Here is a 14,817-nt window from a genome sequence, read left to right as displayed (position 1 = left end):
AATATAAATAATAATTTATATAGAAACACTGCTAACTTTTTATCAATTTATTCTTTTCCCTATGTCTCTTTATAAAATGTAATTCCACCTTATTAGTAATACCATAAGCTTTAATATTTTCGTTATCATTAGAAAGTCTAATATCTCCAAAGCAAAGATGATATTTCTTCCAGACGTGTTTCCAACTTATCTTCTTCTTGACGTTCTCTCTCTTCAAAGACAAATTTGTGTATCTTTTAATGGCCTTTTTCAAATCAAGCACTGTTGTGTTATGTGGAGGTACCTGAAATGAAGCGAAGAGTATGTTAGTGAAGCGATAAAAACAATAATTAATTTAAGTTTGTATTACGAAACATGTACGAATAACAAATTGTTACCACCACCGCGAGCTTTGGCAATTCTCCGCGATTTAAGAATAAAGTTATGGCTTGTCCTTGCGCAACTGCGATCTGCGATTTAAGTTCTTCTATCGTGACATCGGAAGGTAATCCGGAGAGTAACGGTTCATGCTCAACAAGACTGTCTATAGTTGCCTTGGTTAGTTTCACTAATTCCTGATGACTGGGTCGTGTGGTGTCAGACTTCAATTCAACTTTGATGCACGATTCTTCATCTTTCATCGCATGTTTGAATTTTGAATCTTTGACACTGTCCATGTTGTCATTTCTATTTGGAAATTAACCTAAGCAGATTTGTAATTTGTAACGTAAGAGCTATATAGATATTTATAAAATCCTTGCATTATTGAAATTACATACAAATATTAATCTCTGAAGCTCTCCTTTTTTTATTTCTCTACGTATTTTCATATAAATATTTGAAAATTGTTTCGGATTTTCAATTATAAGCGTAATCCCAGTTGACTCCCATTCAGAAAAATGTTGAGAACCAATTGGAAACTCTATTTTCTAGGGATAAATTATTATTAGCTAACTCTTGTTAAAAACAAGACTTTTTTAATTAGTTTGGGACATATTTTTGTTCTTAGCGAATTTTAGGGCAAATTTTCATTAATTACGTTATCAATGTGCTTCAAAACTATTTTAAAAAGGTGCCGTTCTTAGTAAGTTAGCTAATAATAATAATAATAATAATAATAATAATAATAATAATAATAATAATAATAATAATCTAAGCAACAAAAACGTACAAATATAGCATCCGAGGATTGCTTTTCATGAAAGAGGCAGGCGACCTAAATTTAAATGGCAGTTTTCCACAGAAATTCCCTAGAAACATCTCAAAGAGACGAGGGACAAAACAGGTGGATTTAGCGAAGGAAGATTTCCGTAAATAAGTTGGATTTTAGATTAGAATGCAAAACATCTCGCATCAATGTCGTGCGCACAGATACGGCGTCGCTACGCTCATTTCGCGATCTCACCCTGGTTTAATGATTTAAACAAGTTTAAATTAATTTAAGCACTTTCACGCCCAGAGCTGATTTTACTGTTAACCTTTGTCGCGTAAACTGTAGTTGGGTTTCTTGGACGAGGAACGGACGAACGAAAAATCAGTCAGATTCTCCACTGATCTCCGCAATGGATGAGAACGCGGATCGACTGAGTAAATACACGAAGCATTCGCTAAAAACTGCGCCTAAATCAAATGTGAGACACAAATTTGAAAACAATGCATTAAGTGACTTGGACCAAACTCCGATTGATGAGTGATACCCGTAGTTTGTTAAGATAGATATAGAATTATTAATTTTCATATTAATTGGATAATTACGAAAATTTGAAATAAACTATATTATTAGAAATTTTGCTGTGACTATTTTTATGATTTAATTAATCCATTGAATTAATTGGAATTTGATCACAGTCATTCAGAATCACTGTAATTTACAAACATAATAATTATATGTATTGTAGGGATTTAGTTAAATATTTTATTTGATTACAAAAGTTTATAAGATTATATTTTAAATATTGATAGGTTCTGGAATGTCGAGTTTGCGAGGAGGTTTTCACAGTGGACGGTGTAAAGGTGCCACGTTTGTTGCACTGTGGACACACAGTGTGTCACTCGTGCTTACTGCGGTTGAGGACTTGCATGTCGGAGCAGCAGTTTCTGCTGTGTCCCTTTGATCGACAACCTACCGCCATTCACGAGAACAGCATCTACAGTCTGAAGAAGAACTTTGCGCTTATCGAGCTGCTTGAACGACTAGAGCAATCCAACAGTCAGAAAACGCTGGTGTTGGAGCATGAGAGGCTTCAGTCGAATCTATCGTGCGACGAGGATGAAGCACATACTGCAGTTCTTTACTGTACTGTCTGTGCCACACATCTCTGTGAGGCTTGCGACACTATCACACATTCAGCCAAGACCCTGGGCAAACACAGGCGCGTACCACTGTCAGAGAAGCCACGCGAGAAGCCTCGCTGCCCAATACACACAGCGGATGTGGCCGAATTCACTTGTACTCAGGAAGGCTGTCACAATTCCTTGATGTGCTACCTATGCAAAGAATATGGCAAACATAGTACGCACAAGGTAGTATCGTCTGTAATTATACAGAAGCTGTATAGATTATCTCTGTGTTTAGATTTATTATTAGAATGCCAATTATTAGAATGTTTTGTGAACATTGTAGTTTACTTGATCAAGATGAGAAGCAGTCTCTCTATATATCTTAGTATTCTAATAATGCATCTAGACACTGAGATAATTCATAAAATGCAGCTCCTATATAGAAAAAATCCATGGAAATCTTAAAAGCATCATCTGTAATTTTCTTCTTTATATGCCGATATTTCAATATCTTACCTATATTTTAAATTTAAATTATAGCCAGTATTGATCGAGGAAGAAGCCGAAAACATTAAGAAGTCCATTATCGCGGCATTGCAGAAGATGACGCAGTTTATGGAAAGCATGAGAGATACCGCACATAAAATAGGTATTTATCTTTATCTTTTTCTTTTAAAATTGTACCTAATGTTAGCAACTAAAAAAAAGAACGTGAAAAAAATAATTTTTGTAAAAATTGTTTAACAAGAATCAATATTTTTAAACGTTTCTCTAATTTGTATTTCTAATTTGTATCGTTTCATTTATTCTCAATTTATGTTTTTATATTTTTAGAAATAGTAATTGAAGAATTGGAAGGCTGGGCGATCGAAGACGCGAGGAGGAGAGTGCGATATCATTTCGAGGAATTACGTGCTGTTTTGACCGAACAAGAGAAAACAGCGATGGCGTACATCGAAACAGAGACTCGCGGTAGACTTTGCGCACTGAGGCAACAACAGAAAGATCTCACGTCTACGAGATCGCAAGTGGCCGGTGTATGTATCCAATGCGAAAGCATACTCGATTCCGAAGACTGGAAGTTGCTGAGCAGCTCGGAAAAAGTCAAGGAAGTGCTGGCGACGTTGGAGCAACAGCAGCAACATTATGCGCAATTAGGACCGGATTTTCTCAGTCCTGAATCCTCCATTCCCATTATATTTAGCAGGGTTCGTAGATAATTTTCATTATAAATATATAGGATTAATTATATAATATCTTAATTTATCTTTCAATTGTAGGATTAATTTTGAGTAACTAGCTTAGAGCGATATTATAAAGCAATTATAATAAACTTATATATTAATCTTTGTTTTTCTAAACATTTTAAATACTTTAATTTTTTCTAATGGAAATAATCAGTAATATTAAACAAATATATATAATGAGGCTCGTAAGAATCTATCAGTGAAAAATGTAAAAAAGCTCATCAGAGTCTACATCAGTTATTCGGATGCACAAAAATTCTTTATTTTTCGCATGAATGTAACAAAACAAATAAAATATACGTTTCAACCCTTCAATTCGGAGCCTTATCAACATAAAATATAAATCGAAATTATATAATTAACGCAAATTCCAATGGTAATTCCCGACAATTAGTTCTTCTTTATCCAAATGCCAAATTAGCTATGTAATGAATAGCCCAATGATTATCAAAATTATTACATTATACGATAATAATATAAAATTTACATAAATATAATTTCGATTTATATTTTATATTGATAAGGATCCGAATTGAAGGGTTAAAACGTATATTGTATTTGTTTTGTTACATTGACACAAAAAATAAAGAATTTTTGTGCATCCGAATAACTGATGTAAGCTTTGATGGGCTTTTTTACATTTTTCACAGTAATATTAGATGATTTTGTTTAATGTTTATCTTTTTAATATAGTTAATACACATTTGTTTTCACTTTATTTTATAACAGGATAACAGAATACATATTGGAACAAAGATCGATATGCGCGTAGTAATCCTTGGACTGGATGGTGCGGGAAAGACAAGTATTTTATCTGCTATGCGAGGCGTCACGCTGCCAAATCCACCGATTCCCACTATCGGCTTCAACGTTGAAAGTTTGGAGTACATGAATCTCGTATTTACTCTCTGGGATGTTAGCGGTCATCAAAAGTTTCGACCATTGTGGAAGCATTACTATCATAACACGCAAGCTGTTATTTTCGTGGTTGACGCTAGCGATAGATCTCGCTTCGAAGAAGCACGAAAGGAATTATCAAAAATACTTTATGAACGAGAACTGAAGGATGCTCTACTTTTAATATATGCTAATAAACAGGTAAATGTAACGTTCCTATCTTTAAAATGTTTATATAAGATAAATTAATTATATTATTGGGCAAAATAAATAACAGAAGTTTTAAATATTGAGCTTCTAATGATACCACTCTAAATAAATTCGTCCTACTAAATTTTTATAAACAACGAATGTATTTACATATCATTAAAAATTTAATATTTAAAAATTTTTATCACTTTGTCTAATAATTGCCCACTAACTAATTCATTTACTTTACAAGATATTGCGTAAGTTCCAAGCAAATTCATATTTTTACAGGACGTTTCTGGCTGTGCGAGTGTGGAGGAATTAGTCGATATACTTGGCTTGCATAAACTTTGTTGTGCGAGAATATGGCATATTCAAGGCTCGTCGTTAGTTACCAATGCTAGTGGTACGTTGCAAGGTCTTGACTGGCTTTCGACGCAATGTGTATAAATTTTTTTTCTTTATAAAATTATTTATATATGGAAAAAGCCGAGAAGACACGCTAATTAATTGTGATTTCCACGCTAAGATGGTACGAAGCAGACTGAAGTTAGATAGGTAGATAGATATCATGCAAGATAAATATTTGTACGTACAGTCGACGTTGAAAATGATTTGTTTTCTAGCTGTTCTCATAAAATAAACTCGAATATCGCACGTATTCAGAGAATTATATTAAAAAATAATATCTCAACCACACAACACATTTCGACGTCGATCATACTTTATATAATCTTTTTTTTATTTATAATATAAATCTTTTTTTTATTCGCTCAATAAGTATGTCAACGTGTGAATGATGAATCTACTATATCATCGCAGATCTCCCTTTATTAGCTCGTCAATCCGCAAGATAAATCTATTCTGTTAAGTCACGCTATACCAAAAAAGAAAAAAGTAATTCATAAGTGACGACATAGTCATTTCGGAGAAAAATGATGTCAGTTTATTTTCCGATATAAAAATGGAATTACAAGATTAATTATACTCGAACATGATACAATAAAATAGCGTATATATGCATATCTGTACATATACAATGGTAATTGGAAGCAATTTGCACAATCGATTCGTACACATTACTACAAATGATGAAAATGGATCAGCAACAGGACTGGGTTTCGCGTTCAATCGAGGTGAGCGCTTGAGACCTCACGAAAATAAACGCCTGAGCACATCTAGAAAAGTCTTATTTATTTTATTACATGATTATTGGATTGCCTCTGATACATAATCATACCAATTGTAATCACTCAGTCACATTTGCACACATCTATCATTCTTACGTTTTGCCTTTTTTTTTAATAATTGGAGCGATTTTCTTTTCCTCTGAATTACGCGTACATTGTACGGAAATTGAAATAATGTATATATTATATATAATATAGCATCGTGTTATTTAAATTACATCTCAATTACCTTTTAATGTATATAAAAACACTTGACAAACAAAAACGGAACAACTTAGAGTCTTTTGTGGAGCTGCGCCGATGGTGGACACGGGCTAGACGACTCTCTTGTTTCTTTCTTCTCTACACTTCTCCTTTTGTATCTTCTATTTTCTAATATCTGTTCTTTCCGTATTCCAGCACACACTTTGCAGAAATGTAGATCACTTGAGCTAAGCGTGTAATATTTCAAGACAATAAATTCACTCGAATACAAAGTTTTTTGAGCGGCTAAAAATGTTTTAGGCGCTATGATACCAAGGCCAAAAACACTAGCAAAACCGGGCGAGATTTTTGGTTTAAAAGCTTAAAACAGAATTCAATGTGATGTTCTTGTGGACAATACGACGGGCGACGTAACAAGAGTATTATCCTGCTCTTTTGCTATTGTGTGTTTTTAGATTACAATTTTGTGCCTGTGGGAAAATTTAGTGCGTGTCGCGACCACGTAGCTCCTGGAATACAGTCTGTTTGCGTCCACACGCGACACATTTATTTACAATTCGTCATGCGCCTGTAAATAAACAAGAAACAAAGCAGTTAACATCATTGATCATACAAAATCGAAAGAATCTATTGGAATGTTTAAACTCAGAAACGAGGAATTCCAATTTTTTCTCGTCAGTAGAAATCAGAGAAAATATGAACATCATGCGCAAGTTTAATCGTAAAATCTGAAAATAGAACGTAAATTCAGGTGCATCGTTATACTTACATCATTATCCGAGTGAGTGTGCTCTTCCTCATCTTCATCGTCCTCATCATCCTTGTTATCTTCGTTTTCCTTGGCTTCTAAATCTCGCCGTTTCCTTTCCTCCTCGTCCTGCGATTCTTTCATCTTCTTCTCACCTTCCTACGATTTACAGGATAAAATATTTTCTAATTCATTTATTGTTAAAAATTTAGAGATCTATGATGAGTTGATCATATTATACATATCAATAATTGAACAAATAAATAAAAAGCAACAGCTAATAATAATGAATAAGTACTTACCAAAGTGAGTTTCCAGACATCTTCTCCAAATTTGCGCGCGACTTCCGGGTCGTCGGTGATCAAAACGTTATCGAAAATGGTACCAGATTTAACTTGCCATAGATCAAAACCAATAGCGCAGATCTCATCGCGTTTGTACAATTCAGGGTCGGACGTGTATTCGGGATTATCAATCTCAGGATGGATCCACGGTCCCTTGTAGTTTGGATTGTCGATTTGTTTTGGTTTCCATTCACCCTGAAAAATTATATAAATTTTAAGAATAATGACAGATAAGGAAAATACCCGATAAACCTCTGAATGCATATCAATTTCAGCATACAAACCTTATAATCGGGATTGTCGATCATGGGCGCTTCCCATTCGCCGTCCATTTCATCATCCCAATCTTCGGGTTTAGTTGCTTCAGGATCAGGAATGTGCTCGGGCTTGTCCCAATCTTCAGGCTTCTTATCATTGGGATCGTCGATGCTGGGTTTGTCGTCCCAGTCAGCGGGCTTGGTTTGAGATGGATCCTTAATCTTTTTCGGAGGAAGGAAGCTCCAATCTGCCTCTAATTCGCCAGATTCAACTTCTTCGTTATCAATAAGTACCTGAAAAATAATTTTGTTGAAGAGTCATCAAATCAGATAAACTTTCATTTAATTATATTATTGATGTGTTGATCTTTGCTGGATGCGTATAGCGAGTGGTACCTCCTCTATACATTAACAAGCAAGATAATCTTCGTTCTACGAGATCCTGTAGCACCTATTCTCCACGGCAATCAGTGAGAACATGTGACTCTAGGCTCGATAATATTTAAGGCTATGATATAAAAAAAATTTAAACAGTAAAACGTAAGCAGGAAGCGAAGTGACTAATCACAGCAGAGACCGTTATAACGTAAGCAGTAACAAATTCAACATGTTGATTTCCTTACTACTTACATCTTAAATTTTTCTATATAGCTTACAATGGTTATAATTTTACATGAACATAGCGCATATTTACCTGGTAGGTGTTATCAGGTTTGACAATCAGAGTGTACAAATGCGTGTAAATGTCATCTTTGCAACGGATATCTTTGTTGATTAGAAGATTCTTTCCTTTGTAGCTAAAGATGACATGAACCTTTTTGGTTCCAGGTCCACAGATATCCGGTCCTACATAGAAATAAGGATATCATTGAGTTGAAATCGATAAATAATAAAAAATAAATATATATTATATATATTTAAATTTTATGTAATCATTTTGCATGTTATAATTTCTAAATTGATGATATGAAGTCACTTTTACACAAAACAAGCAAGATAATTTGACGAACTTTATCTAAGCTAATTAGCTTCTTTAATGAATGTATCTTTTCTGGTACCTGTAATATGTATTGTACTTATTACAGGGCATAATGAAAGAGTATTTCTCTCCGAGTTCCTATAGCACTTATCATACACTGGTATGACCAGTGACTCTTAGGCTCGGGCTAATTTATTATTTGCTATCAATAATATATTCTGAGATAAGAAAACTTACCAAACATAATCTGATAAGGACTTTCACCATGCATATCTTTCTGATCGAGAGAACAGTCAAATACTTTAACATATCCACCTCCGCAGTCAATGTTCTGTTCATGCTTTACAGTAAATTGAATAACAAGGGTTTTATCCTTATTACTAAATGGAGTAAATTTCTTACTGAGAGCGTAAAACCTTGCGTCTTGCGACGTCTGGATACCTGAAAATAATTTGTCAAAATGGACTCGTTATATAAGTAAATTTTATATTTCAAAATAAATTATCTGTATTCCTTTTAAATACCTTTATCATTTTCTTGATCGTTCCAGAACTTTCCATAGCTTAAAACAAATTTTCCGAATTCCTTACCAGGATGCTCGGAATAAACCCAATTCTTTTCCCAGGAATCTGAAATATTGACAATCTCTTTGTAAATTTATATATAACGATTTTTAATGAATATTTTATTAACTATAAATATCCAATTCATTTAAAATACATAAAATATATATATTATGTACATTGAAACTTATGTATTTTAATTTACTTTGTTTTATTCATTTGAATAAATTTACTTAATCACGTATTAAATTTGAGATTTGAAAATCAGTAATGAGAGAAATAAAAACCCATTTAAAAAAATTTATTGAAAAAATTGTAATATATTTACAAGCTATATTTTTCGATTTTCACTTAAAAACAAAAAAATTATGTATTTCCTAGAATCTCAATTTATCAGAGAAGCAATAAATATTAAACAGCAACGTGATTACAGATAACTTATATCGCGTTCCCGAACAGGAAGGATGAACAAGGAGGGGGGGAAGAGAACCGGTTAAAAATATTAAGAAGGTAACGGCCATCGAGAGGCAAAAAGATAATACAATACTTCCTCGTCGGCATACTTAATTTCAATGATAATTCAATATGCAAGAAACAAGGAGGAATGAAGTCTAATTATCGCCCTTCCATTGTCATCGACAAACATAAGAGATCTGTTTCCCTTGCAATTCTTTTCTTCCATCCAGTCCCGACTACCTCCACGTCCACTCGACACGCAAAAAAAAAAAAAAAAAGAAATCGAGCTACAAAAAAAGAGACTGAAGGTCCATCGTATCTTTTTATACTTTGCATACTTTAAAAATGATACGAGCTTGAAGGAGCGGTAGGAGGGACGCTGATGCTCGCTTAAAATCCTGTATTTAACGGGATAACATCCGACGACAAGATCCGTTCGTCGAGTACACTCTATACTCGAAGCGAGACAACCACAGGCGCGGTGGATTCCGCACGAGAGAGACAGAGAAGAAAACGGAATGGAGGCGCACAGGAAAGAGCGTCGAGAGTTATACGTGATGACGCAAACGGACCTGTGTGGAGGCCGTTTACTCCGGCCACGTCGGAGTTCTCGCCTCAGATCATCGCGCGGAGCATCGCCGGAGTCTCGAGCTTACGTTACAGATCGACGGATCGATCTGTGCGGCGTCATGTCGGCCGTGCGACAGCGCGGCGGCGGCGGCGGGCAAATCGCAAGATGCCGCGCGGCTGCGACTGCCATGAGAAGCGACTTCCGATGTTCCGTCTGCGTGTCGCTCACTCGATCTTTCACGATGCTCCTCTCTCGTCCTTCCACTCTTTCTTTTTCCATTTCTCTCCCTCTCCCATCCTTGCCGAGAGGCACATATGGCCGATACGGCTTGAAATGCGGAAACACGATGTGTCACGATACGGTTCTTAACAATTTCCCGTCGTGTTAACTGACGATCTCCCGCGGAAGATACGGCGACGTCGGCCGGCGAGATGGAACGGGCCACCCGAGCGCAGCAGGGCGTGCGGTTATCAAAGAGAGATCGCCGTACCCGTGCTCACATCCTTTCGCCCACGAAGACGACGTTTTCGTCGTCGTTTCTTCGCGGTGTTATTCTCCCAATGGGAAACACGCGTGACGGCGAATAATCGAGGGTGTGGTTCTTCGCGACGATCCGCGAGATTGGCAACGATGGTCTTCGTGGCAAAGGGAGAAGCCCACCATCACCATCACCACCACCACCCAAACGGTTGTTCGCCGCCGAGCCGGGCCGGATAGTCTTTGTGATCGACAAATTTAATTGATTTTTTACTCACCATCGTTGAACTTCTCGTCGAGATACACCTCCGCCGTGGCCACGGCAATTGCCAAGAGTACGACGAACGCGCAGGAGGCTCGCATTTTCGGACGCCGACAGAACGACGTGAGTCCGAGATGATCGACGACGAAAAAAAGCACCTGCCACCACGACGAACTGGCCGATAATGCTCGCTCCGCGGACGTGGTTGGCGAGTTTACGGCCGTCGAGGTAGACAGATGGAGGGCGCCGATTGGCGGATGACGCGGCAGCCAATCAGCACCGACCACGCTTAACCAGCGGTGCGCCGCGCCGTGGCAGTCGCCGGCGCCGTTCACCACGCCGCACCACGCGCAACCTTTGCGTCACGCGATTTATCGCGGCCGCTTATCTATCGTCGATACGGCAGTACGCGGAAAGCGGGAACAGCCGAATTTAGACGGAATCGCCCGATATAACGGAAGCCGCAGATTGGCGGTAAAATGCGCGCGATTTTTGAAAGAACTTCGTAATTTCTTTTGAAAAAAGTAAATCTCACAGTTTTCTTTCTTTCTTAATTCTTGATAGGTTTTTTGCTTTCGAGTTTCACACAAGTGTATTCTGAGTCAAAGTTAATGTAAGTATTTTGTACTCGGATTAATGATTTTATTTATAAATTATTAATTAAGAAGAATAATTGATTATGATCAATTATTGATTTCATTAATTATAATTAATTTAATGATATATTTTATTATTCTCAACTTGTGCAAAAGTCAATTGAATTTTATATTTGTCAGAATGAAAACTCAAGCAGAACAACAAGTCACGATAACATCAAAATGATATTAAAATGAATCGGAAATGATTGAAAAATGATTTTTAATGGTCATTTTGAGGTCATTTTGACATTATTTTAATATCATAATTGTGGTTGTTCTGCTTGGGAAGGAACTTGCATTCAATTAGTTGTAATCACAAATTAGAATTATCTAAGTTTTAGTGTAAACAATATAATTAATATAACACGCGAATAATATTACTTATATATTGATAAAAGAGTTATATTGACAAAAGAATCAACAGAATATTTTAAACTGCCATGCTATTTTCTTATTCATAAATATTTAAATTATAAAAATATAATTAAATGATTGTTATCAAAATTTCATTTATATTTCCCAAGCGCGATAAAGTTACCTGTAAATACTATACATTTTACATTCAATGAGTCTCTTCTAATGACTCTCGATGGCCATCGATTTCTTGTGATGTCCCACATCGTTTCCATGACAACGAGAAAGCAAACTTGTCATGGCGAGAACGAATAGAATAAGTTACCGTGACTCACTTCAAAATCAAGATACTCGTCTTTCATTACTTTGTGGATAATTGAAATTTACAAGTGGTGCACATACATAAAGTCGAGCACAGAATTTTTAAATAAATTTAGAACAATCGGATCTAAAAAAAAAGAGAGAAAGAAATGCTCTTCTCAAAAGCAAACGCCGCGCTGGCGCGTCTGAAAGAGATCGAGGAGAAATACAAGATAAAAAGCAAGGAGCAGAAATGGAAAGAGGTAAATATTCAGGAAACAAAAAAAAGGAGGAGCCGATAGAAATTCATAAAAAGAAATTTTCTAATGTTAAAAATTAATATTAAAATTATAATTCCCAACAGCAGAACAACAAGTCATAATAACGTCAAAACGACATTCAAATAAATCGGAAATGACTGAAAAATGACTTTTAATGATTATTTTAGAGTCATTTTAACATCATTTTAATATCATAATGACTTGTTCTGCTTAGGTTTGTTCTCAAATTTGAAATTTGTGTGAATTAAAATTACTAATAATACTGCGATTCTTTCAATTTATTCTTTATTTTTATAAAATGTGATATATACAAGAGGGTCGTTTGAAAAGTTTTGAGCTTCAACATGAAAATGCTGCTGAATGGCTGCAATTTTCACAGGTATCTTGCAAAACACATACAATTGTAGTACCAGAATGATTTTGACGAATAATGCCATCTTCATGTTGAGGCTCAAAACTTCTCGAACGACCCTCGTATTTTTATTTTTGTGTGTATAATACATTCATCATTTATAATTCTATTTTAGATATTAGGCTGTTCTGTTTAGCTGAACTTTTGCTTGAACTAGTTCATCTTTCTTTCTTTTCTTTCCAGCAGGAAATTTTCTATTGTGATTACAGCTTGCAGCACACAAATTAACTAACAGTAAGGATATATCCACACAAATTTGCATAACCGCATAAACGTATGCATAACGAAATAAAATTATTCAATCACATTTTACGTGCGTCTTTATAAGAGAAATGCGATTGGATAATTTTCTTTATGCATACGTTTATGCGGCTATGCAAGTTTGTATGGATATACCCTAACATTGTACGTATGCAAGCGTCAAGATAAAGCAGTTAGACTGCTCGCCGAGCGATTGAATGTGATTGGTTGGATCTATAAAGAACAATTATATTTATTTGTTTGATGAGTAGGCTAGCCGCTTTGTTGACTTGAACGCGCTTATTAATGTACACTTTCACCAATGTAGATTAACTTTAATCTCGGTTCAACTTACTCTTCGTCTTTTTCTAAACTTTAGAACTAGACAAAGACGAAAAGTAAGTTGAACCGAGATTAAAGTTAATCTACATTATTGGTAGAAATGGGTAAGTCAATGGATGCGTTCAAGTCGACAAAGCGGCTAGCCTATTCACCAAACAAATATCTCTATTCACCAAGTAATTAAACATGATTGGTTGGATTGCCGTTTCGAACGTGCCCAATATAATTTCCCACTCAACAAATGTGATACAATACATATTGTACATAACAGTTCCCAGTAGGAAATGACAATGGATATTAAATTGATTTGACATCGTTCCATTGTCATTTCTCATTGGGTTACACTGTTAAGTAGGAAATTATAATATTGAGATAATATTAGTGTTAGTCGTTCTGCAGAAGTTAAATTCTTTTTGAGAAATTAAGAATATTACAACATTAATTTATTTTGTAATTCCAGGATATGGACAGCTCGATAAGCAGCGTTTCAATGGTTCCTTTGGACAGTTCAAAGGAATCACCAAGGAAAATCACAAAGCTCAAGCTCGATATAAAAATGCCGGATACTCGATTTGAAGGACACGCGGAGGAAGCGAAACTTTCGTCGAAAAATGAAATATCGACACCAGACAAAGTGAGCGCAAAACTTCCCGAAGAAGCCGCCGAGATCGATCTTGAAGATGCGTCACCAGATGATAAATCGTCGCGTTCCGCAAGAAAGCAAGAAAGTCTTATCTCGGACCCAATGACGATTCAAGAGAGCAGTTTGATTGAAAGCGTGCTCGATGACTCGGTAATTCCGTCAAAATCACTCTCGCGCTCGAAAACATCGCGGCGAAACTCTTTCACGGCCAGCGGACGATCTTCCGGACGTTTGGAGAGAACAAAAATCACTGTGAAGTCCGAGGGAGGAAAAGAGTTTAGTAAATCATCCGAAATCTCGAGAGGGAAAGCGTCATCTGATAATTCAATTTCGAAGCGACTAAGATTGTCTGGAAAATCGAACGAGACTTCCAGGATACGTCTCAACCAAAAAAAGCATTTTATTGATGTCAAAACGATGACAGAAACGTCGAAAAAGATAAATTCTAAGAGAGGTCAAGATAATCTTAAGGATTCGGAATTTCTACGTGATGATAGCGTTGTCGAGGAGTCGATCGGTACGATGGAGAACGGCAGTGAAATTATTTCGGAACTTTCCCACGTTGAAGAAAGCTTTGTGACTAAAATTGAAGACTCCATCGACGTTTCCGACAGTTCTAAGCATGTAACAGACAAAAACGCTTCCGTGACGGTTTTCAATAGTTCGAAAAGTTTAGCTGAAAACGGATATGCAAACGATACCTTCGAGGACATTTCCAGCTCGAGCATTCGATCGCAGCGCGAGGAAATGATTAATGGAAAGAAAAAGATGCAAATTAATGGAGTGGGATCTGGGACGAAAAAAATGGACATTGCGGAATATAGATCTTATCAGGACAGTATTGAGGAGTACAGGTAATTCAATACACTATTATTATAAATTATTTTATATTTAAAAAAAGATATATATATATATATATATAGATAGGTAGATAGAGAGAAATGTCATTACGGACGAGGAAGAA

At 35.9% G+C, this 14,817-nt stretch overlaps 4 protein-coding genes across 12 annotated transcripts in view; 2 read left to right on the top strand and 2 right to left on the bottom strand.

The window, feature by feature from the left end:
• Positions 1–31: 31 nt before the first annotated feature.
• On the bottom strand, positions 32–1,190 carry LOC108750033 (U11/U12 small nuclear ribonucleoprotein 25 kDa protein). 2 transcript variants are annotated; one of them, XM_018489214.1, is made up of 3 exons: positions 1,151–1,190; positions 378–682; positions 32–283 (listed from the first exon to the last, which is right to left on the bottom strand). In XM_018489214.1, the coding sequence occupies exons 2-3, from the start codon at positions 654–656 to the stop codon at positions 32–34; spliced, it is 531 nt and encodes a 176-aa protein (XP_018344716.1). In that variant the 5' UTR covers positions 657–682; positions 1,151–1,190. The 2 variants fall into 2 exon arrangements, with proteins under 2 accessions (XP_018344716.1, XP_018344715.1); XM_018489213.1 differs by lacking the exon at positions 1,151–1,190 and adding an exon at positions 759–794.
• A 17-nt stretch (positions 1,191–1,207) lies between these two features.
• Positions 1,208–5,482, top strand: LOC108750031 (E3 ubiquitin-protein ligase TRIM23-like). Of its 2 annotated transcripts, none has more exons than XM_018489210.1 (7): positions 1,208–1,289; positions 1,478–1,610; positions 1,942–2,502; positions 2,800–2,908; positions 3,094–3,467; positions 4,236–4,604; positions 4,884–5,482. In XM_018489210.1, the coding sequence occupies exons 2-7, from the start codon at positions 1,542–1,544 to the stop codon at positions 5,040–5,042; spliced, it is 1,641 nt and encodes a 546-aa protein (XP_018344712.1). In that variant the 5' UTR covers positions 1,208–1,289; positions 1,478–1,541; the 3' UTR covers positions 5,043–5,482. The 2 variants fall into 2 exon arrangements, 1 of the variants encoding a protein (XP_018344712.1); XR_001939408.1 differs by having other exon boundaries at positions 1,238–1,610; positions 4,884–5,150; positions 5,415–5,482.
• A 404-nt stretch (positions 5,483–5,886) lies between these two features.
• LOC108750032 (calreticulin) lies at positions 5,887–10,852 on the bottom strand. Its single transcript, XM_018489212.1, has 8 exons — positions 10,660–10,852; positions 8,839–8,943; positions 8,552–8,755; positions 8,030–8,181; positions 7,363–7,629; positions 7,037–7,273; positions 6,756–6,893; positions 5,887–6,554 (listed from the first exon to the last, which is right to left on the bottom strand). The coding sequence occupies exons 1-8, from the start codon at positions 10,742–10,744 to the stop codon at positions 6,537–6,539; spliced, it is 1,206 nt and encodes a 401-aa protein (XP_018344714.1). The 5' UTR covers positions 10,745–10,852; the 3' UTR covers positions 5,887–6,536.
• A 1,071-nt stretch (positions 10,853–11,923) lies between these two features.
• The window catches only part of LOC108750040, a 46,869-nt gene continuing 43,975 nt past the window's right edge, over positions 11,924–14,817 (top strand). For all 7 annotated transcript variants that reach the window (XM_018489227.1, XM_018489230.1, XM_018489228.1 and 4 more), the window contains exons 1-2: positions 11,924–12,198; positions 13,671–14,707. In XM_018489227.1, coding sequence (XP_018344729.1) covers positions 12,106–12,198; positions 13,671–14,707 — 1,130 coding nt within the window. In that variant the 5' untranslated portion in view covers positions 11,924–12,105. The remainder of the gene's footprint in view (positions 12,199–13,670; positions 14,708–14,817) is intronic.

This window comes from Trachymyrmex septentrionalis, unplaced genomic scaffold (genome assembly GCF_001594115.1).
Source record: "Trachymyrmex septentrionalis isolate Tsep2-gDNA-1 unplaced genomic scaffold, Tsep1.0 scaffold32, whole genome shotgun sequence".
Classification (NCBI taxonomy): domain Eukaryota; kingdom Metazoa; phylum Arthropoda; class Insecta; order Hymenoptera; family Formicidae; genus Trachymyrmex; species Trachymyrmex septentrionalis.
This window is presented reverse-complemented; position numbering and strand designations above follow the sequence as displayed.

Excerpts from the sequence above, each read along its gene's own strand:
- LOC108750033 (XM_018489214.1), bottom strand. The coding sequence starts at position 656 with ATGGACAGTGTCAAAGATTCAAAATTCAAACATGCGATGAAAGATGAA. Across the intron at positions 284-377 it reads TGCCAAAGCTCGCGGTGGTG|GTACCTCCACATAACACAAC; the intron begins GTAACAATTTGT and ends GCTTCATTTCAG.
- LOC108750032 (XM_018489212.1), bottom strand. The coding sequence starts at position 10,744 with ATGCGAGCCTCCTGCGCGTTCGTCGTACTCTTGGCAATTGCCGTGGCC. Across the intron at positions 8,182-8,551 it reads TCCTTATCAGATTATGTTTG|GACCGGATATCTGTGGACCT; the intron begins GTAAGTTTTCTT and ends ATTTCTATGTAG. Across the intron at positions 7,630-8,029 it reads AACCTGATAACACCTACCAG|GTACTTATTGATAACGAAGA; the intron begins GTAAATATGCGC and ends ATTATTTTTCAG.
- LOC108750031 (XM_018489210.1), top strand. The coding sequence starts at position 1,542 with ATGGATGAGAACGCGGATCGACTGAGTAAATACACGAAGCATTCGCTA. Across the intron at positions 2,503-2,799 it reads GCAAACATAGTACGCACAAG|CCAGTATTGATCGAGGAAGA; the intron begins GTAGTATCGTCT and ends TTTAAATTATAG. Across the intron at positions 4,605-4,883 it reads TAATATATGCTAATAAACAG|GACGTTTCTGGCTGTGCGAG; the intron begins GTAAATGTAACG and ends ATATTTTTACAG.